At 39.9% G+C, this 20939-nt stretch overlaps 2 protein-coding genes across 4 annotated transcripts in view; one reads left to right on the forward strand and one right to left on the reverse strand.

The window, feature by feature from the left end:
• Positions 1 to 3327, forward strand: part of LOC111140725 (family with sequence similarity 98 member B) — a 36841-nt gene extending 33514 nt beyond the window's left edge. Inside the window, exon 8 of the mRNA XM_022492941.1 lies at positions 1293 to 3327. Coding sequence (XP_022348649.1) covers positions 1293 to 1694 — 402 coding nt within the window. The 3' untranslated portion in view covers positions 1695 to 3327. The remainder of the gene's footprint in view (positions 1 to 1292) is intronic.
• Positions 3328 to 6121: 2794 nt separating this feature from the next.
• Positions 6122 to 20939, reverse strand: part of LOC111140724 (RAS guanyl releasing protein 1) — an 80926-nt gene continuing 66108 nt past the window's right edge. Inside the window, exons 11-17 of one of the 3 annotated variants that reach the window (XM_022492938.1) lie at positions 19863 to 19967; positions 18930 to 19039; positions 18125 to 18269; positions 17307 to 17343; positions 16261 to 16413; positions 14488 to 14873; positions 6122 to 7482 (exon numbers count right to left, since the gene is read on the reverse strand). In XM_022492938.1, the coding sequence (XP_022348646.1) occupies positions 7348 to 7482; positions 14488 to 14873; positions 16261 to 16413; positions 17307 to 17343; positions 18125 to 18269; positions 18930 to 19039; positions 19863 to 19967 (1071 nt within the window). In that variant the 3' untranslated portion in view covers positions 6122 to 7347. The remainder of the gene's footprint in view (positions 7483 to 14487; positions 14874 to 16260; positions 16414 to 17306; positions 17344 to 18124; positions 18270 to 18929; positions 19040 to 19862; positions 19968 to 20939) is intronic. The other 2 variants (XM_022492939.1, XM_022492940.1) reach the window with 2 other exon arrangements.

A 20939-nucleotide genomic window follows, 5' to 3' on the forward strand; every position in this document is an offset into this window, starting at 1 on the left:
CACCAACATAGCACCTTTGTTTTGTGGAGAGACCAGTGAAAATAACCACCAAGAAAAGCTGGGTTTTTTGCATTTGGTAATTAGGACATATTATTGGTGACTTGAAGAGAATGTTTGCATTCTTCCAACATTGCCCCACAGTAAGGATGTTGTACTTTTTGTCTTTAATTTATGACATAAATTACTAAAAAATGGTTTTGATTAGAGGATCAATGGAAGTAGAATCAAACCGATTTGTAGGTCATTTTGGTTGAGGCAGTTACTGTTTTACCTTCTTTCCTGAAAGAGACGAGCAGGAAGCTAGTCTCCTAGCTTTCTTTGTTAGCACTGTCTGTATTTATGGGCATATAAAGTAGCCCCTTTCTACAGAAGGCTGGGGACTTAAAATCAAACTCTTCCTGGCTTATCCTTCAAGTATTGTGAAGCATGGTTAAGAGAGCCTATCGAAACTTTATTTTCTCTATGATAATATAGTATCTAGTATCATCATTGAAAATTCGTGAGCTTAAGTTTCATAAGAAAGGAATAGTTCATTGAGAATCCCTGTATCTTTAGAGAAATAACCTTGGATTATAGTCCTATTCATCTCTAACATCTCATTAAATTCACATGTTACCATATATACTTAACACTTTTAAAATAACATGTGTTTAGGAATAGACTTTTTTATTGGATAATCCATGACCAAATGAATGGCAGTGGAAAGTCCAGAGTTGTGTATAAATAGATACAAAGTTCATGAATATAGGGTATATAATTTATGTATATTGAAATTATTTTGCTAAAAATGTTTTAGTATGGTGGGTACTGCATTTGTTACAGAATTTGGAAACAAACTTGAGCAAGAGAAAATTAACAAGCCCTTAAGTTTCAGCAATATTCCCCAGATTTTTTTTTAATTTTTAAAAAAATTTTGTCAGAGAAAGCACAAGAGGGGGAGCAGCAGGCAGAGGGAGAAGCAGGCTCCCACTGAGCAAGGAGGCCGATATGGGAATCAATCCCAGGACCCTGGGATCATGACCTGAGTCGAAGGCAGATGCTTAACCGCCTTGAGCCACCCAGGCTTCCCTTCGCTGGCTTGTTTAAAAGTAGTCCACACTGTGAGGAATTTGTCATACATTACATTTCTATTTTCATTATTAATTCATGCTGCTTGTCTGATGCTTTCATGTCCTTAAATATTTGGCTTCTGTTTCTTTATTAGAACAATAAGTTCAATATCACTTGAATCCTTTATATAAATTGTAAGTTCTAAAATATTAGGAACTGAAAGACAGTGTTTCTTCACACAGGTGTTGATGGGAAGGGTGCCTGACAGAGGAGGACGGCCGAATGAAATTGAACCACCACCCCCTGAAATGCCCCCTTGGCAAAAGAGACAAGATGGCGGCGGAAGGGGTGGTTGGGGTGGTGGAGGTGGTGGGGGTGGTCGAGGAGGTGGTGGGGGTGGAAGAGGTGGTTGGGGAGGTGGGGGAGGTTGGGGAGGTGGTGGAGGAGGTGGTGGTGGAGGAGGAGGGTGGGGAGGAAGCGGGGGAGGGGGTGGTAGAGGAGGAGGTTTCCAAGGCAGAGGAGATTATGGGGGGAGGGGAGATTATGGTGGAAGAGGAGGGGGCTATGGTGGAAGAGGGGGCTATGGTGGAAGAGGTTATGGAGATCCATATGGAGGAGGTGGTGGTGGATATAGAAGATATTAAAATCTACCAAAATTAGATAGCAGTGCTTACTTCTTGGCAGAGACATTAGCTGTAGTGTTCTAGATAACATACTTGAATGTCATTTTTGAAGTAAACACCATGTTAGATTCCCTATACCATTCTTGAATTGGGTTAATCTGTAAGAGCATTGTTTTATACTACCATTTGATCTCTTAGAGTGATGATTTTTCCATATTCTGTGTACCCTTGAGCATGTCTTTTTAAAAAACAAAAAATGAGCAAAAATTATTTTTAAAAATGTAAATATTTATTACCATCATACTTGGAAAATGGAAAGTATTTTATTGTCATGATTGAATTTAGATTGTTACCTGTATTTTATTCAGGTTTGAAACATAAATTACCCAACTTGTAATGGAAAGGAATATAGACTATTGCCTCATCTGTATTCCTGTGGCTGTGTTTTGTATTTGATTATTATACTTTATGAAATAGGGAATGGGACTGATCTAATAGTTGTGTTCAATAGATAGTTGTCATGACTTGTTTGTTCTTTTATAGGCAGCAATTCCTCTGACCAGGGTTTCTGTTAAAGGTCCATTAACTGAAGCTTAAGCCTACTTTTTGCTATGCATATTTGATTTATTTTCCAGGTGGATTTGAAATCTGTGATTTTGTTTAAGAAAGCAAAGTTAAAGACCGAGGTCAGAATTACTCTAAAGGGATGAGGACAAGTAATAATTTTACATGGTGATGTAAAAAATATTCATCATATAAACCCGTCTCTTCATCATTTGTGCCATCACCTTAGGTGTTTGAATATTAAAAGCAGGCTGAGCTACATTGCTCAGGATTAGGGCAGTAATTGCCAGTGTCAGTCCATCAGAGGTAGGATCTCGGCATCCCTTGGAAATTCTGATTCATAGCTCAATTTGGGAAACAGAGTCAGGGAATGGTTACATGTGATTTGGTGGTTGGAGCAGGTTTGGAGATCAAGAGTTGTGAATTTCAATCATGGCACTAACCCACGGGGTACTGTGGGCTGAAATGACCATAGTTCTCAAGGATTGATTTGTCCTCATTTGTCAGATGAGGAATGGTGACACTTGCACTCTTCTCAGATCGTTTCATAAAGACCTGAGTACAAGTACCATTTATTGAGGGCTTGTTGTGAAGTGGGCCAAGTAACGCATTTTTCTCTTAGTATAGAGAGTTAGATAAGATACACACACTTTTTCGTTCCCACTGTAAAATGTGTATCCCAGTGTGGGCTCTTGGTTGACCTGTGCGTAACAACTTTTTGTGATCTAGCAAACTCAACAGATAGAAAGATGTTTACCAGTGGACACATGGTATTTGATATTTGGCAGTTTCATTGTTGTTGTTTTGTTTTGCTTTATATAGTAAACCCTGTAGTGAAATCTAAAATAATGTTAAAACTTTAAATATTGTGTATATACTGCAGTCTTTGCCATGTATTTTTCAAGCTAACTCTTTAAAGGAATTTGTTCAGGATAGGAAAACAAACTTTAGATTATTTGTAAAATAGATTTTAAAAATGTGTTTATATTTAATGAAGATACTTAATTTCATTTGTGATAGTTGGGAAAAAAGGATTCTTTTCAATAGCTATGAACTTTGAAAAATAAATAATTTTTAAAAGTATGTAATTAAAGACTACTGGAGTATAGTTGCTGATATAGAAGGGGTTTACAACTGCTTTCATCACTAAAGGTTTATGGTAAACAATGGCAGAAACATTCATTTATCCATTTCTGTAAGGTTTCCTCGTAACTTCATAGGAGTGCTGTTGAGTTACCCACTGTACTCACTGTAAATCTTACCTGATTTTATCATTCCTGGAATCCTATTGGAGCTGGAACCACTCCTATTTATATATTCCTATAAACTTCACTCAAATAAAAAACAGGGTGATCTAGACCCTAATATCTTATGCTTCCCTGGAAGGTAGGATTTTCATGATGTTCTTTTTTAAGAAAAAATTGTTTTGTAGAAGAGTGTGCTAAGCAGTATCTAGACTAACAGTAGGCAGTTTGGGGCTTTGATATCAATAGCCATAATGGGAAAATGTTTTATAAATTGAGTGCAGTACAAATGCAGAGTATGATGAATGGTACTTTACAGTTTCCTACAATCTAAACTTTTTTATGGGCCTCCTCTTCATTCCTTTTTGCCTGGATCTCAGTTTCATTTTCCCCTATTACCTCATTTATCCCCCCCCCTTTTTTTCCTCCCTGCCTTAGTCTAGCCTTTGGTATCTTAATAGCACCTACAGACATGACTTAACTGAGAGATTCTGGATTAAAGTAACTAACCTCTTACCTGGACCTTATAAAGAATATGTGTCCCCATCCATTTTACACATAGCTCAGTAGAAGAAGGGACCAGGTGTTTTCTTTGAACCTATGGCCTTGTGTTCTGCAGATCAGGGAAATCTTGGTTCACTAAAGAGAAAAAAACCTTTCAAACAAGAACGCTTAATTACCTATATTTATGTCAAGAGAAGGTATGGTGACCCAAAAAAGATTTGTGACCAGGGAATCTTCTGAGCAATGAGATTATACCTTATAAGGAGCACAGGCTAGATTAATTTGGGACGGAATCTGGGGATGGAAGAAAGGAGGCAGTTTAATCTCTCCTTCGGGTCAGGTTGTCAGTGTGACTTAATTTGTATGAAGTGTTAGGAATTGCCAAAATGAAAAATCACCCACATCTGAATGTACCAGAATGCATTCCATAGTGAATTTGAATGATTGAATTTACCCCCACTCCTCATTGGTTAGGTTAAACAAAAGTTGGCTGGGAATAAGAGGAAGTCATAGCTACCTCTTAATCACTCTAAGTAGTCATGAACACAAATGAATTGCTCCGGGTGGTCTACACTGGACTGAACTGTATTTCAGTGAACCAATTTCACATACAACTTCAAAGTTCTAAACTTGCTAGTTTTCTTAGAACTGTTGAATTAAAGACGAAAGCCACAGAAAGACAACCTTACATTTGTCTCCATTCTTAAGTATTTATAGGCTTAATATTTGGAGATTGCTGTAAGTCCTTATGCAGTAAGAAAGGAAAAGGTTGAAAATTTCTGTACTGTTACTTCATGTTATAAGAAGATTTAGAATAACTTAAATGAATAATTAGTTGCTTTGCTTTTCCTTCCAGGAAAACCCAGTTTGGTTAATAGAATAGGGAAGTGGTATCAGCTTGGATTTTAGTAGAAATTCTGGAGAAGCTTCTACATATTCATGAACTAGAAGAAACACAAGACAGCTATGTGGTAGGGATCCTAATGTCTTTTATCATATAAATATTACACAAAGAAAGCTTACATTACGTATAAAAAAAAAAACCCTTTATAATCTGTACACTTGTTTTTTCCTTGCATTTCTTTTACATTATAATCCTTAGACAGAAATTCACAAATGGTCAGTAAAAAGGCAAGTCAGTTACCAAAGAAAATGAGAAGTGATGTTGCTGTTGACAAAACAAGATTTGTCCTTGTTTTGATGGATAAATATAGCACAAACTTATTTCAAGTCAAGTCCGTATAAGACAGAAAAATGTGTATCCTAGGCTTGACAAAGAATTTTTTCCAGATTATTTCTGTAGATACTACTAATCCCATGTAGCTCAGTGCAAATATTAACTTACATGCTATTCGTCTTTTGCCCTTGCTGGACTGCAAAAAGTTGTGGTAAAACTATTGCTTTCTATCCATTTCAGTGGTAAATTCTGGAGTGCTTGAGACCCTCTAGCCATATTAATTTAACTGATTAAGGGAGTTCTGACCTTTGGAATTCTAGGATTATAGATTATGTACACAGGAATTAACCTGGGGTCTGTATTTTGGATGGAGGGTAAGGAGAATGAAAAAAGTTGTGTCACATGTCTATGTTTATAAAGAAATTGTGCTGTACCACCTTTGGTCTGTATCAGAGGAAAAGAATAATAATGAAGAACATGAATTTTAAAGATTATCATAAATTCACATTTGCTACTTATATGGACAAAGTACATCTTAACTTGTATACCAGGTGATGGACCTAAGCAGCTTGCTATGGGGATTTCTGAGTTTGGAATTAGGAAAGGGTAAATTTGTGTGTAAAGTAATTTTTTAAAACACTAACTGAAAGCTACTCACTAGTTTTGTCACTAAAGCTCAGTACAAGGAAGTATGCAAATGGAAACTGGTCTTTCATCAAAGAAACTTCTCAAATGATCTGACTCCTCCAAGGAAGTTGCACTGTATATATACTTTGTATTCTGAATAAGATTGGGTGTTGCTGGCTTTAGGTTTCAACCTTTTAATTGTTGAGATTATGTTCTTGGCAGTTGGTCAGCTTGCATATGAATTTCAAGTCTGCTTGGTACCAAGTTTTCCAAGTATGGAAGGTAAGTTCCCCTTAAAAAGAAAATGATTATATGAACTTTTTAGAGAAATCAAGAGTGTGATAAATTTTATAGATCAGGAGTTTGTAAACAATTGTCCAGACAACTAACTGAGACCATTTATCCTTAACCTTCATTAATAAAAAAAAACTCCTAGGACTCTTAATTGTAATTTTGCTTAACAGTACATTTTACATTGTGAGCAATTTATGTATCCTGTAACAAACTAACTTTATATTTGTGGATTTGTGTAAATGACAAAGTTGTTTAATTCATTTCCATATTTTATAAAGGAAGAAACAAAATTCCAAGTCACATGCATGCTTGATATTATATATATACACATAATATATACACATATACACGCTCTCGGGTCTTATGGAAGCCTCTCATCCAACTAGCTTATTTCTAAATAATATTAATAGTGAAGACAGTACAGCACAAAATCAGTTCAAAATAGTTACTTCAAAGAAAAAAAGATAAAGATGGCACATGAAAAGTTAAACGGACTCTTTCAAAAAGCCATAAATTCCTAATTCTATCCAGTGTAGATAAACAAGGACAAATACTGTGTTGACAATAAAAATAGCTACCTGGCCAGTCATGTATTAGGTGGTATTAGCTATGTTTCCAGGTTTTTAGTTTGCCTACTTATGACTATGAGACTAAAACTGTGAGATATCCTCATGTGAGTATGAGCCTAGTGAGGAAGGAGTGGGAGAAGGCTAATTGATTAGATATCTGAGGTAGTGAAGTGGGAACCAGATTCAAAAAGAATGCTGGAATACAGAGGAAGTGAATCTCTTTTGGGAATGTGAGTATCTTCCCATTGTAAGCAAGCTTTGGATGGAACAAAATAAATCCCTCAGTTCAAAGAAAACCCACAGAAGGAAGCAAATTGATTTTCCAGGGATTTTAGTTCTGAGGAAGTAGGTAGTAGCTACACAGGCCACGTAGGAGAAGCAACCTTGTCAGAAATCTTGGTCATGTATTTATCAAGCTATTGGTATTAGTCCCAGGAGAAAAAAAAAAAGTTTATGGTGTGAATGGCAAAAATTCTGCATTCTTCAGCTTTCCTACCCATTGATTCACTGACTGAAGACAGTTCCACTCATTAGGAGTCTTCTAAGTAAAAAAAAGAGTAACTTGCTTTTCTGTTTTAAAGTACCCTTTTTATATAACTGGTTGATCTAAGGTTCCCCAGGTGTTTGTGTTACTCATTTTACTTAAGAGATCTCTGATACATTCCTCTACACATTGTGATCCTTCAGTTTCCGGGCTAAGAACAGTCACTGTGATCCATTTGAGCTAAGACATGATTTTTGCTTGCAAGTTGGAGGGTTTCTATTTTCTTCTGTGCATATTTCAGTTGGATCTTTAGAGCATCATTATCTGCTTTCAGGGTATTTATTTCCTAAAGGGAAGGAGATGAGGTATGTTAATAAAGCAGTAATGAATAGCAAATCAGTTGCAATATTGGAAGTACTACACTTGATTGGCATTTTCTGTTCACTGTGGCTGAGAATTAAAAACTATTTTCAAGACATTTATTTTGCTCTGAATAGAAAATAACAAGTTAAATATCAAGTGAGCACGTGCAAACAGTAGTTAGTTTTTGTTATCATATCAAAGATGGCTAGCAGGCAGAATAAACCATAAGAGGGGGGATATAAAACCTTCAAATGCTGTATAGCGAGAGACCTAAACTTGGCAGAAATGGAGTCTTTGGTCAGTTCTGAGGTATGAAAACAGTGACTTAGAATACTTTCATAAATATTATAGTTCTTTTAGTCTTCAGTCCCTCCCCCCCTCCAACAAATCACTGAAAACTAATGGACTCCTTTGATAAAGAATTTTATCCTACCCCCTAAACTGGGATTTAATTATCTAATTTTCTGAGGCAGTTGACTTCCAGGCTATTGCGGTTTTTAAACTGAATTATGTCTGACCTATGACATAGTATAAATTTAAGATGTACATCATGTTACTGTGATATATTGTAATACTGCCATTGTAAAGACAATCAGCACCTTTCATTGTTATATTATCCTTTTTAATAATTGGAATAATTTAAGTTCTGGACTCAGCAGGTTTGAGGATGATAATTCAGTATTATCTACATTCATTGTACCATGCATCATATCTTTCAGGCTTATTTACCACTTGCAAGTTGGTACCGTTAAACAACGTCTGTACTTCCTGTCTTTCCCCTGGTAACTACCACTTTATTTTTTATTTTCATTTTTTAAAGGTTTTATTTGAGAGAAAGAGAATGAGCGAGAGAGAACACAAGCTGGGGGAAAGGGCAGAGAGAGAGGGTGAAGCAGCCTCCCTGCTCGCCAAGCAGGGAGGCTGATGCAGGACTCCATCCCAGGATTTGGGGATCATGACTTGAGCTGAAGGCAGAGACTTAACCCACTGAGCCACCCAGGCGCCCTGAGTTATATGAATTCTTTACATAATTTGGTTATAACCCTTTATCTGGTTTATGGTTTGCAAAAATCTCCCATTCTGTATATTTCTTTTTTGTTAATTCTTTTGCTGTGCAAAAACTTTTAAGTTTGATTTAGTCTCTTGGTTGAAGAGACTATCCGTTCCACCTTGGGTGCTCTTGGTGCCCTTACATTAGCTCACTGTATAAGCAAGGTGTGATTCTGGGCTCTCTTTATTCTTCCAGCGGCCTTTGTGTTAGTTTTTGTCTGAGTACCATACTGATTTTATTACCATAGCTTTGAGTATACTTTGAAATCAGGAAGTATGATACCTTTAGCTGTGTTCTTTTGTGGTTCCACACAGATTTTAGGATTGCTTTTTTCCTATTTCTATAAAAGAATGCCATTGGTATTTTAATAGAGATTGCGTTAAATCTGTAGATGGCCTTGGGTAGTATGGACATTTTAACAATTCTTTGGGTCATGAACATGAGATATCTTTTCATTTGTTTCTTTCACTTCCTTGGTCAAATATATTCCCATGTATTTCATTGCTTTTGATGCTATTCTGAATAGGACTGTTCTATTTCTTTTTCAGATATTTCATCCTTAGTGTGTAGGAATGCAGCTGATTTCTGTATGTTGATTTGGTAGCCTGCAACTATACCTAAATTTTTGATTGGTTCAAACAGTGTTTTGGTTGTTTTGGCAATTTTACATATGCAGACTCATCATGTGTAGATACTTTTACTTCTTTCCTGACTTGGATGCTGTTTATTTCTTTGTCTTGCTTAATCGCTCTAGCTAAGATTTCTAGTAATGTGTTGAGTAAGAGTGAGGAGAATAAGCCTCCTTATGTCTAGTTTCTGATCTTGAGAAAAAGTTTTAACTTTTTTCCCACTAAGTATATTATTAGCTATGGGTTTGTCGTTTCGGGCCCTTATTATGTGGAGGTATGTTCCTTCTCTATCCAATCTGTTTTTTTATTTTGAAAGGGTGTTGTATTTTGTCAAATGCCTTTTCTGCCTCTATTGAGATGATCATGTGATTTTTCTTTTGTTTTACTAATGTGATGTATTAAATTTATTGAGTTGTGTATATTTGTTTATGCTTGCATCCAAGGGATAAATCACACTTGGTCATGGTATATAATGAGGTTCCCTCATTATATATTATATATCTTGGAAGTGTTCCCTCCTCAATTTTTTGGAAGAGTTTGAGAAGGATTGGCGTTAATTCTTCTTTGACTGTTTGGTAGATTGCACCAGTGAAGCCCAATGTTGATTGCATATATGTTACAACTGTTATATCTTGCTGATGTAATATCCTGATGTATCGAGCCTTTTACCATTATATAAAGACCGTGTCTCTTGTTAACATTTGTGGCTTTAAACCTGTTTGACATAAGTATGGCTATGCTCCATTTTCTTTGGACTTCTATTTGCATGGAATATCCTCTTCCATCCCTTTACTTTGAGCCAGTATGTGTCTTGAGAATCGAAATGAGTTTCCTGTGGCAGCACAGAATTGGTCTTTTTTTAATCCATCCAGCTGCTCTGTGCCTTTTGACTGGTGAAACCAATCCATTTTTTTTTTAGCATAATTATTGTTATGTAAGGACATACTACTGCCATGTTATTAATCTTATTTGCCTTCTGGTTGTTTTATATCTCCTTTTCCCTCTGTTTCTGCTTATCCTTGTAAAGTGTGATTTTCCATAGTGAGTTGAGCCTCCTAAAAATTTTTACTTTAACTAACATATATTGTATTATTAGTTTTAGAGGTAGAATTTAGTGATTCATTAGTTGCATACAAGACCCAGTGCTCCCTACATCCAGTGCTCTCAAGGCCCATCGCTCACTCACTTCAACCCTCCTCGCCTTCAGCAACTGTCAGTTTGTTCCCTATAGTTAAGGGTCTCTAATGGTTTGCCTCCCTCTCTGTTTTCCTTATTTTTCCTTCCCTTTTCCTATGCCCATGTGTTTTGTTTCTTAAATTCCACGTAGGAGTGAAATCATACGGTATTTGTCTTTTTCTGACTGACTTTGCTTAGCATAGTATCTTCTAGTTCCATCTACCTCATTGCAAATGGCAAGATTTCATTCTTTTTGCTTTGTGATTACCATGTGGCTTACATGTAAAACATCTCATAATTAAAATAGTCCTTTTTATCTTGAAACTTTATAGGTGACCAAAGATAAAGTGCTGTCTCCACTCTTTTATTCCTTCCCTTTTATATTTTTGACATTACAATTCATCTTTTTATGCTGTGAATTCATTGAGAAATTATAGTAGCTATAGTTACCTTTTAATGTTCCTTTCCTAAGGCCTTTCTCCTACAATTAAGGTTGAACACCTCATTCTAATATAGCTAGTTTTCTGATTCTGCTTCTTATCATTGCTGGTGTATTGTGTACTTTCATTAGCTTTTATGTCACTACTTAGCATGTTTTCATTTCAGCTTGAAGAACTACTTTCAGCATTTCATGCAAGGCAGGTCTAGCAGTGTTGAGCACTTTGTTTTTGTCTGAGAAAGCCTTTATTTCACATTCATATATGAAAGGTGACATTGGATGACGTACTCTGAGCTGACAGTTTTAATACTTTGTCATTTCACTCTCTCATGGCCTATAGAATTTCTGAGAAACCTGCTGAGAGCTAATGGGGTTCCTTCATAGTTTTTTTTCCCCCAATTTTTAAGATTCTTTCTCATTGGCTTTTGACAATTGCATTATAATCAGGTGGCACCTGGGTGGCTCAGTCGGTTGAGCATCTGCCTTCAGCTCATATCATGATCCCAGGGTCCCTGGGGTTGAACCCTGCTTTGGGCTCCCTGCTCCTTAGGGAAACTGTTTCTCCCTCTGCCCTTCTGCACCATTCATGCTCTTTCTCGTTCTCTCAAATAAAATCTTTAAAAAAGTAACAATAACTGGGTGGTCCATTAGCTTCTTGGACTTGTGTATGCTCCAATTTCTTCTCCAGGTTTGGGAAATTCTAAGCTGTTATTTCTCTAAATATGCTTTCTGCTCCTTTTTCCTTCTATATTTTTTCCATCATAATGATAGCTCTTATAGGGTTTCTTTTTTTTTTTTTTAAAGATTTTATTTATTTATTTGACAGATAGAGATCACAAGTAGGCAGAGAGGCAGGCAGAGAGAGAGAGGAGGAAGCAGGCTCCCCGCTGAGCAGAGAGCCCGATGCGAGGCTCGATCCCAGGACCCTGGGACCATGACCCGACCTGAAGGCAGAGGCTTTAACCCACTGAGCCACCCAGGTGCCCCTCTTATAGGGTTTCTTCACTTTTTAAAAAATCCTTTTTTTTTTTTTTTTTGCCTCTTCACAGTCATTTCTAAGTTGCTAGTTCTTTCCTTGATCTGCCTTATTTCCTAAACTTTCTAGTGCATTCTTTATCTCATTGAATTCTTCAGCTCTAGAATTTGGTTCTTTAAAAATTTCAGTCTTTTTGACAAAGAACTCCTTCTGTTCATTAATTTTATTCCTTAGTTCACTGAATTACCTGAGTGTTTCTTGTAGCTTGTTGAATCTCTTCATAACAGCTATTTTGAATTTATCAGTTAGACCCCAATATTCCATGCCTTTGAGTTTGGTTGCTGAAATTCTTTTCTGTGATAAGTGAGTTTCCATAGTGTCTCATGAAATGTGCCTCTGCCATCGTATTTGAAGTAGCATACACCTCTCTAAGTTGTTTACTTTGTTACCATTCAGCAGGCTGGCAGTTAAAGTCCTTTTAGTTTTCATAAGGTGGCCACATAATATAGCAAGTTTTGGGTTTCTTTTTACCTTAGCTGGCTCTGGTGCTGCACTTGGGAGTGTGCATTAAAAAAGCTGGTGTCTAGAGTGCTGACGGCAGAGGTGGAGGACTGCCCATGGCATGATAGGGGGATCCTCAAGTGGGGGTACTCCCAGAGGTCCATGGGCAAACCTGAAACCCAGAGGTGGGGGGTGGTGGGGGGAGGAAGGATGTGTTCCTTTGGTGCCTTTTGTTATTCTTATATCTGCTTCTTTCCCTTTCTTCTTCCTTCCCCCAGTCCTGGAAGTCCCTCCTCAGAAACCTGAGTGCTGCTGGAGAGAAGTGGGTCCTTCCAGCTGTAGCCTGTGCTGTCACGGGGGTCAGTCACTCACCACTTTTGCTTTCCCTATCCTCTGTGAGGGAGGAAGCCAGTGCATTGCAGCGTCATCCTGGGGAGGGAGGCTGAGTCCTAAGATTGTCCTCAGCGTCTGCCCCCAAACTCTATGTGGTCTGGCTCCACTCCCATGGTGCCCCAGCTGGTGGGACCTCTCCAGCTTGTGTATCTTTCCAGCATGTCTGACCTGGTTTACATTTTCCAGGGTTGCTCTTGCCTAATCATGACAAGAGAGGGTGGAGCAGGCTCACCCCCTCGTTTCTGGGCACAGGCAGGTATAGATCCCCTGGGTGTTCCGTGAGGTCACTTTTTTTGGTTATGAATAACCAGTTTGTTGTAAATAAAAGGGGGAGTAGAAAGGTACAACTCCCGCTGCCATGATGATGTCTCCAGTCTATGAATCCAGTGTTCTTACATTATACCATATTGATTACTCCCTCCCTGCAATGGTAAGCAGTTTCTGGATAATATGAGTTGTTTCTTAATGGAAATTATCTGGATTGCTGTGTGCTAGGTAAATGCGTTCCATGATAACAGAGTAATTATTCAAGATCTGGAGCAAACCATAGAGAGCATGGACTCCTGGCCTTGTATTTTACAGAGGACTAAGCCAGGCACAGTATCTCTGAGATTAGAATCACAAATCTGTGTCCCCAAGATGAGTTCTTGTAAGTTGCCTTTGGCAGTTTCTCCGCCTAAAGAGAAAGGGCTTTGTGTAACCCACATTTTGTCACCTTCTGATTGACTTCTTAAAGCAGGTCTTAAAAAAAAAAAACAAAAAAAAAAACAAAAAAAAACCACTCTGAGCCAGAGAATACCTTTCATCAAGAAAATGTGTTCTTTTTTCCTATGTTCCTCCTACTATTATGTTCTTTGTTCCAGGCACCAAACCAAGAGTTTCACATGTATTATCTCACTTGTTTCTTCAACTATTTCTTTATTTCAGTTTCTAGGAGTCTGACAGGGAAGGTACAACACTAAGAAAAATGCAGGGAATTCTGAGGCCATTTTGGGCAATTTCACTATGTAGTATGTTGAATTATTTAATGAATCCTAGCTAGGTGGCTGTTGGTTTTCTGTTTGTACTGCTAACACATTGCTAACCTTGACATTTTAGAAAAATCTGTGATGAAGTGGATCTGAGCTTCCCTGTCATTGGTAGGAAACCATCTGAGCCAGGCCTCACCAAGAGCCCTGTACGCCAAACAAAAAGTACATTAATAATTTTCCCTACAGAATTGAGTATTTGGGCAACTGCCTGTTGTCCCCTTTCCTGTCCTCCTCTTTCATTATGCCCTTTTCTCTAACCTTGGAACCATATTCCCAAATTTGTGTTCTTTTCTTGATAAACTTTTTTATAATGCCTTTATGGGGCCCCTTATAATTAGGACATTGTAAGCTGAACAGAAGAAAAAGCAGCTTCTGTAGTTGTTCATAGATTGTATACAGCTGTTTATATGCACTTGCCAGTACTGTCTACTGCATAGAGAAGATCTGCACATTCTTCGATGTGTCTGAGTTTCATTTAGAAAAAAGGGTGTGGTGTCAGCACCGTAAAGCTGATCAGTAGAAACTAGTTTATTCCTCAAAGCATCTACTTTGAACAGACTTTGCGTCCCGGCACCAACACTTTGAAAGGGCAGTAGGGAGCCTGGTATATCTTGTTCTACTCATGTAATGTGAGACATGGCCTCCACTGGTTTGAAAGAAAGCCAGAATCCTTTCTTTCCTTTTTTGGTCTTATCCTGCTATTAACCAACCTGGTTGGAATTTTTAGCTTACATATTCTTCCCTGGTTTAACCCCCTTTCTCTGAATCTGAAAGAAAAGAAAAGGAATGTACCTGTTCCAGCTCTTGGTAGGTTGGAGGTCTGAGATGACGGAGATCCTCCTTTGACTTTATGAGGGATTCTTTGTTTTCCCACTTGACGAAAGCCCGCTTTCTGATCAAGACGGGGCTGGGGCATGGAGATGTGGGACTGGGAAGCACATACAGAGTATCCTGGGCTGTCTTCCTTGGAGAGGACAGCATAAAGGAACCAGAAGGGGCCTCAGTGCCAAGCCAAGGCAGTAATTCTGTCTGGGTGGCCTTGTGGGCGACAGTCCTCTTTAGCCGAACAGAAATCTTCTGTGAGGACACTCCCATGAGCATGATGGTCCGATCTTTACTTTCTTCACTGTGTTCCACAGTCTCCCCATTAGGGAATGTGAAAGGTCCTTCCTCAGGAGCTGTAGAAAGATATATGACGTATTAGTACTCTATCTCAGAAAAGCAGAGACTCAGGATTGACCTATTAGTTTCAACTGAGACCCTTCTTGTTGCTATAGGAGTTCCATGGGTCCAAAGTGGATTCCTTTTCAGGCACCCTCTTCAGGGGGTGAAGGGGCCTGAAGTCCAGGGGCTTTTGCTGGTGAAGCCATGGCCACTGGTGCCAGGCTACATCTACCCTGAGGACAGGACATTTTTCTGTTTGCACAAAGGTTGCCTAGAAGATTTTGGTTTCTGTGGATTAGCTGAAGTGAGACCCTGCTTCAGTGCTCTAGAGAGAAAGGGTCCATGCAGGTTTGCTGTGGACATTGGAATGTGGTAGCTCTCAGCATTCAAATTTTGGTCCTCGTGCAGGTGGCCTCCAGGAGCTGGTACGAATTTTCTTTGGGACCTATTTGTACAGTTAATGTGGCTTAACTGTGAGAGTTAAAGTTCCAGCTTTGTGGAAATAAGTCTCAAAATGTATTACCCTTAGTATGATACTAATTGGTAAAAGGAGAGAGGAATCATTCTGGTTTTCTTCTTTCAACTACCACCCTTGCCCAGGACCCAGCCTGAATATTGACCATTAGGAGTAATTTCTTGGAAAAGTAAAGAGTGGATATATTTGAGATGATTGGTAGGCTGTAAGATAGACTACTGATCATCTAAATTTATTGTTTTACAAAGACTCAACAGTAATTCTGGGCTGTTTGAAACACATTTATAAATAGATTTTAGATTCTGTTTAGCCTTTTTCATTTAATGAGGATGAAAAGGTTACCTTCCAGGATTGGGGAAAATGAAACAAAGTGTTTTTTAAGAAACATGCATTTCTATTAAAATGTTATATATTTTTCATTACTAAACTTTATAGCCAAGATACTGGATTGGTATAGTCAAAATGGCTTCTGGACAACAAAAAGTTGTCCAAATGACAGTTACAATTTAAACCAGTAGTTCTAATACTAGAAACCTTATAAGGATCGTACTTAATTTTTTCACAGGGGAACATAAATTGACTTGACGTATTTACCCAAATAAAGCTCAAAATTGTAATTATACTGTTTCAAGTATCAGAATATTTAAATTATTTACCCTAAAATAACAACCCTATATTTTTTGGAGTGTTAGGGTGATTTTCTTTTTTTTAATTTCCCATTTTACAACCTGACCTTTGTGCTGCTCTCTGCCACATTTGTATTTTATGTGACAGAACTGTGGTCCCCAAAAGTGATATGTAATTCTTGAAATGTGTCTGCGGTGGTTTTTACTAAAAGGGAGAAGGACAAAGGTAATCTTTGCTCCCCGAAAACTTTATCCTTCCCACTTCATTTTCCAAGAGAAATGTTCTCTGTGCCTACTTACCATGGAGCAGGTCTTTGGCTCCCAGTGGGTAAAGGCTAGATGTTGGCCCTCCGCCGGGGCTGTTCTCTGTGGGAGCTGCTGTGTTCTTGGCTCGCTTCTTGCACTCAAACACCACCAGATCTTTGCATTGTTTGTGGCAGTTCATCCCGCAGTCTGTGGACAAGACACTCTGGTCAGGAAGTCTTTCACTTTTTTTTTCCAGAGTCTCAAACCACATTTGTGCAGTGCTGTCTTGTCACACATGCCTGTCCTAGTCTGGAGTTGCCACCTCCTATTCCTTATGCACCTAGTAGTCTTCTCATCATGAGTCTCAGAATCAGAAGCAGCATCCACTATCTTAGAGAGAAGTGGTTTCTTAGTCATCCTACATAGACTGCCTACTTTACAGAGACCGCCTGGAGGCTCGCAGCTCTTAGGTCTTATTCTTTCTTCCTTGCCATAAAAATCTCCTCTCCTTCACTCCTGAATTTTTCTAGTTATAAGGAAGGACAGTTAGGTCCAGAGGAATCTACTGATAAGAGAAAAGCTGAGGGGCACCTGGGTGGCTCAGTGGGTTAAAGCCTCTGCCTTCCACTTAGGTCATTGTCCCAGGGTCCTGGGATCGAGCCCTGCATCGGGCTCTCCGCTCAGCAGGAAGCCTGCCTCCCTCCCTCTCTGTCTTTCTGCCTACTTGTGATCTCCCTCTTTCTGTCAAATAAATAAACAAAATCTTAAAAAAAAAAAAAAAAAGAAAAGCTGACAAGGGCCTTTGGTAAATACTTCTTTTCCCAAAGTGCCTTTCTTTGGAGACCCACCATCCCTGTTTCCAGGACAGCCCACACAGAGAGAGGACCATGCAAGGAGGGGGAGCTTCATAACTGGTCGCTCAGGCATTCCTCTTCTCTGTGGTGGCAGTGGGTGCTCTAGGGAAACCAGTTCGGGAATGAGGCTGGGAGCTGTGCTGAGAAGTTGTGGATTCAATGGACAACTCCTCTGGTAAAAAATGCTTTATTAGGAGAGCCTCTGAGACCAGGGAAAACAACAAAGTAGACAAAGCTGAGCCTTACCTTTACATCGATATCCTTGTTTGATCACTCCCCAGAGCTATAAGACAAACAAGATATGGTTAGAGTGTGCTGGCCACCATTCATCTGTCCAGTATAAGGCTACCCAGTGGCATCCATTCTTTATTTTCCCTCATTGTGTTCTCTTCCTCAGGTGGGAAGGAAATCTTTATCTTCCCCATCTTAACTCTCCTGACCTTAAATTGCAAATAGGAAGAGTTTGTGCTGATCAAAGTAAAAAATTCTCAAGAACTCACTAGCATGGACTTAGGAGGCCTTCCTGAGGCCTGAAGTAGATGAATCAAAGAACTAACCACTTTCTCAGGACTCCAAACTAAGAACAAGCATGCAGAATTCTGGGGTCATGGACTGGAAGAGCCAGGGTGGGAGGTCAGAGAGGAGCAGAGCCACATGACTTCTTAAAGCAGTTCCTTTTGAAGGGGAATGGGCACGGATGTCTCATACTTCTTTTCTCTTACAATACCAACAGCATGACTATAATTACTTAAATGACTATAATTGACTATATTTACTAATGACTATAAATGACTATAATTACTTAAAAAATATATCTGCAGTTCAACATTTCTTACATTTGTCCCAGGCCTCATGGACCAAAGGAAGAAATCAGTCCGGGAGAAATGGTAAAGAGGAGTTCAAGTAAAAGCCATGCATTTGAGAATGAGCTTATTCTAGGTGTTTGCTTAGGCTCTAAGCTGGGATGGTTAATAAGGGTGGTGAGGTCTCTGCCTAGCTTAATCATTTAAATTGTCTCATACCCCACCCCCAGTTCAGCCTCAAGCATTCAAACAACTACTTACAAATCCAGCACAGTTGTCACAGAAAGTAGGTTTCAGGTAGGTGGTCTCTTGAAAGTTGTGAGGAAAGCCGAGGCCCAGTTTGGAGTAGATTGAGCTGGCCCTCATGAAGTAGGCTGTGATTTCGTCTCTGCTGATGAGGCCTTCCCTGCCAGCAAGGGACAGACAAGGTATAAGTGGGGTCTGGGGTAATGAGAGTGGCTTCTAGCCTTAGAAACTCATCTCTGTTTTTACCCTTCTTTGGCAGGTATAGTACGTAGTACTGGGGTACTGGGGATTGTCTCCATGAGCCCTGCTTTTCCGTAGGGATGTGTGGATAGCACGTCATTAGGAGACAAGATGGCAAGAGTCCTTTCTTCAGAGGTGTTCCTTGGCTAAAGTAAATTTTCCTAGCCCATCTGAATACTTAGAAAAGACATGGGAACTGTAAGGGAGAGAAGTGCCTTATGCTGTGGTTTCTGACTTTAGACCATACCTGACACAAAACTGGAGCCCACCAGCCATCCTTTGACCTTATACAGAGATCCAATATAGAGCCTGTGTAACCTTCCGAAAAGTAATGGGCAAAGTATTAAATAATTGTTTCTCGTAATCTGCCGGATCAAGCAAGAAGGAACACTAAAGGTTTTCTTAATTTATAGTCGACTATTCCTTAACTGACAGATTTTTGAAACCTTCAATTCTGACGCATTTAAAACACTTTTATTTTTCATGGTCTGTGGCGGTCCGAACCAACACCAGACAGCCATTCTTGTGGTGCTCGCTCCTCAGCACCAGGAGCCTCCTGTTCCCCTTCACAAACGCTCACCTATCTTTGTCCATCACACAGAAGGAGAAGGGAAAACTGGCAGCAATCTTTTCAAACTCTTCCTGAGAAATATATCCATCCTGGTCATGATCATAGTTCTTGAAAACAGACTGTGGGGAAAAAAGGAGTTTCTTTGGTGATTACCAAAGCAAAACCAATCATTTCTCTCTGGGGCTGGAATATCTGACAAAAGCCTCTCCTCAGCCTGAATGAGAGAACGAGGAGACGTGCTCCCAAAACCGCAGAGAAGCACTGGGGCACGTGGCAGGTCTGCCCTGGGCCCGTGTCTGCGGGGGCTGGGAGCTTGCGGGTCTAGCAGCCCATCAACAGTGCCACCTCCCTGGCCACTGGGTGCTCCCTGCTCATTGCACAGGGGCTGCTCTCCCTCCGCTCTGCCCCGCTTCCAGTGCTGCTGCCAAGAGCCCAGCGGAAGTGCTCCTTCCCCCTTAGGCCTCCACTGCTCGTGGTTCTGTCACATGCTGGCTCTCACTTTTCTGTTACTACACTGGATTGGTCCACAAGGATGAATACAGAGACCCAAAAGGATGTATTCCCTCCTCCACAGAAATAGTGAAGACAATAAAGAGGCCCCAAATTTTCAGTATTAGATTCTCCTTATTATCCTTACTCAAACCTTTTCTAATGCCTCTGTCTCACAAATCAACTGCCAGCCTTTAAATATATGCCCTCCTAACTAGGTCTTCAAGAGACCGCACACCTCCCCCCAACATGAGGCCCAAGTGTGTTTGCAAAATGTAACCTGTGAACTGTCCTGCCGGCACAGTATGAGAAGCGGCTCCCTGTGCTCACTAGGAACAGGTTTCAAGTTTCCCACCTTTGTGTTTCTGCCATTGTGGGTGTGCCTCCCTTGCCCCCCATAAAGCGAAGCCAGGCTGTGCCTTGCTTTGTCTGCTGAAACATAGCTGTACTTACATCCACCATCCTCTGGACGTGTTTGCTTATGGTCTTTGGGTCTGGTTTGGGAGATACTCCAGAGGCCCAGTCCACTACTACTGGTGGTTTTGAGGGTGTTAGTGGCTGAAATGAAATATTCAGAGAAATCCCCATGACCAGAATGCAGTACAATGGACAGCTCCTTCCTTTCCCACTACCTCATGGCCGCACTGCGGACAACTGCCCACTCTGTGCAGGGGCAAGGAGCTGAGAGCCCACGTGGAATTGAAATCTCCCAACTGTCATTGTGGCCAATGCAAGTGTGCTTCACAGCTGACAAAGTGCTCCTCACACATATTCAAATATATGTCTATTTGACATTGACAATTTTGAGGTAACTCAAAATTCTCCATTCCCTCTGCATTACACCTTTTGTCAGAGCTATCAGCAAAAGTACAGTGGCTCCTTTAAATTTTCTCTCTGTTCTCTACTTACTAAAGACATAGATGAGGAGAAAAATAGCTGAAACCAAGGCAGGATGACAGAAGGAGAGGTCTAAGACCTGGACAAGCTGCGATGGAATCCATTCTTAACATGAGACTTGGCCCCTATGAAAATCTTTTCCAAACATGGGAGAATGTACCCTTTCCTCTGAAATGCCCTCTAACGCCCTGAAAACAGAAGCTGCCAACTATTTTCAGTGAACAGCTTTCATGACAGTGGGAGCTAGAATGTGATTTTTCTGTGTAGAGACAATGAAGTCTAGCCACCTGAACAGAGAAATTGGTTTACTTATGCACGGGTACCTCCCCGCTTGAGTACCACATGGTTGGGGGCTGAGAAGCTTCGCAGGAGACTGGTGGATACCCATCCTTCGGAAAGAAGGCTGAAATTCTCGCCTGCCTGGAGGAGGGGCAGGCCAGACAACCTGTGAGGGTCCTACCAGGCAGTACCTAGACTGCGGTTTTGAGGACTCCTCCTCACAAGAGGTCAAAGGCCCCAGCAGACTGCTCTTTCTGACCCAGATGAATACAGGATGATCGGTCATTCCTAATTGGGATGCATATGCTTATCAACAAATCAGAGAAAAGAAACAACTGATGCGGGGATACTCTA

Source organism: Enhydra lutris, unplaced genomic scaffold, assembly GCF_002288905.1.
Source record: "Enhydra lutris kenyoni isolate GAN:26980312 unplaced genomic scaffold, ASM228890v2 scaffoldscaffold4, whole genome shotgun sequence".
Lineage (NCBI taxonomy): Eukaryota > Metazoa > Chordata > Mammalia > Carnivora > Mustelidae > Enhydra > Enhydra lutris.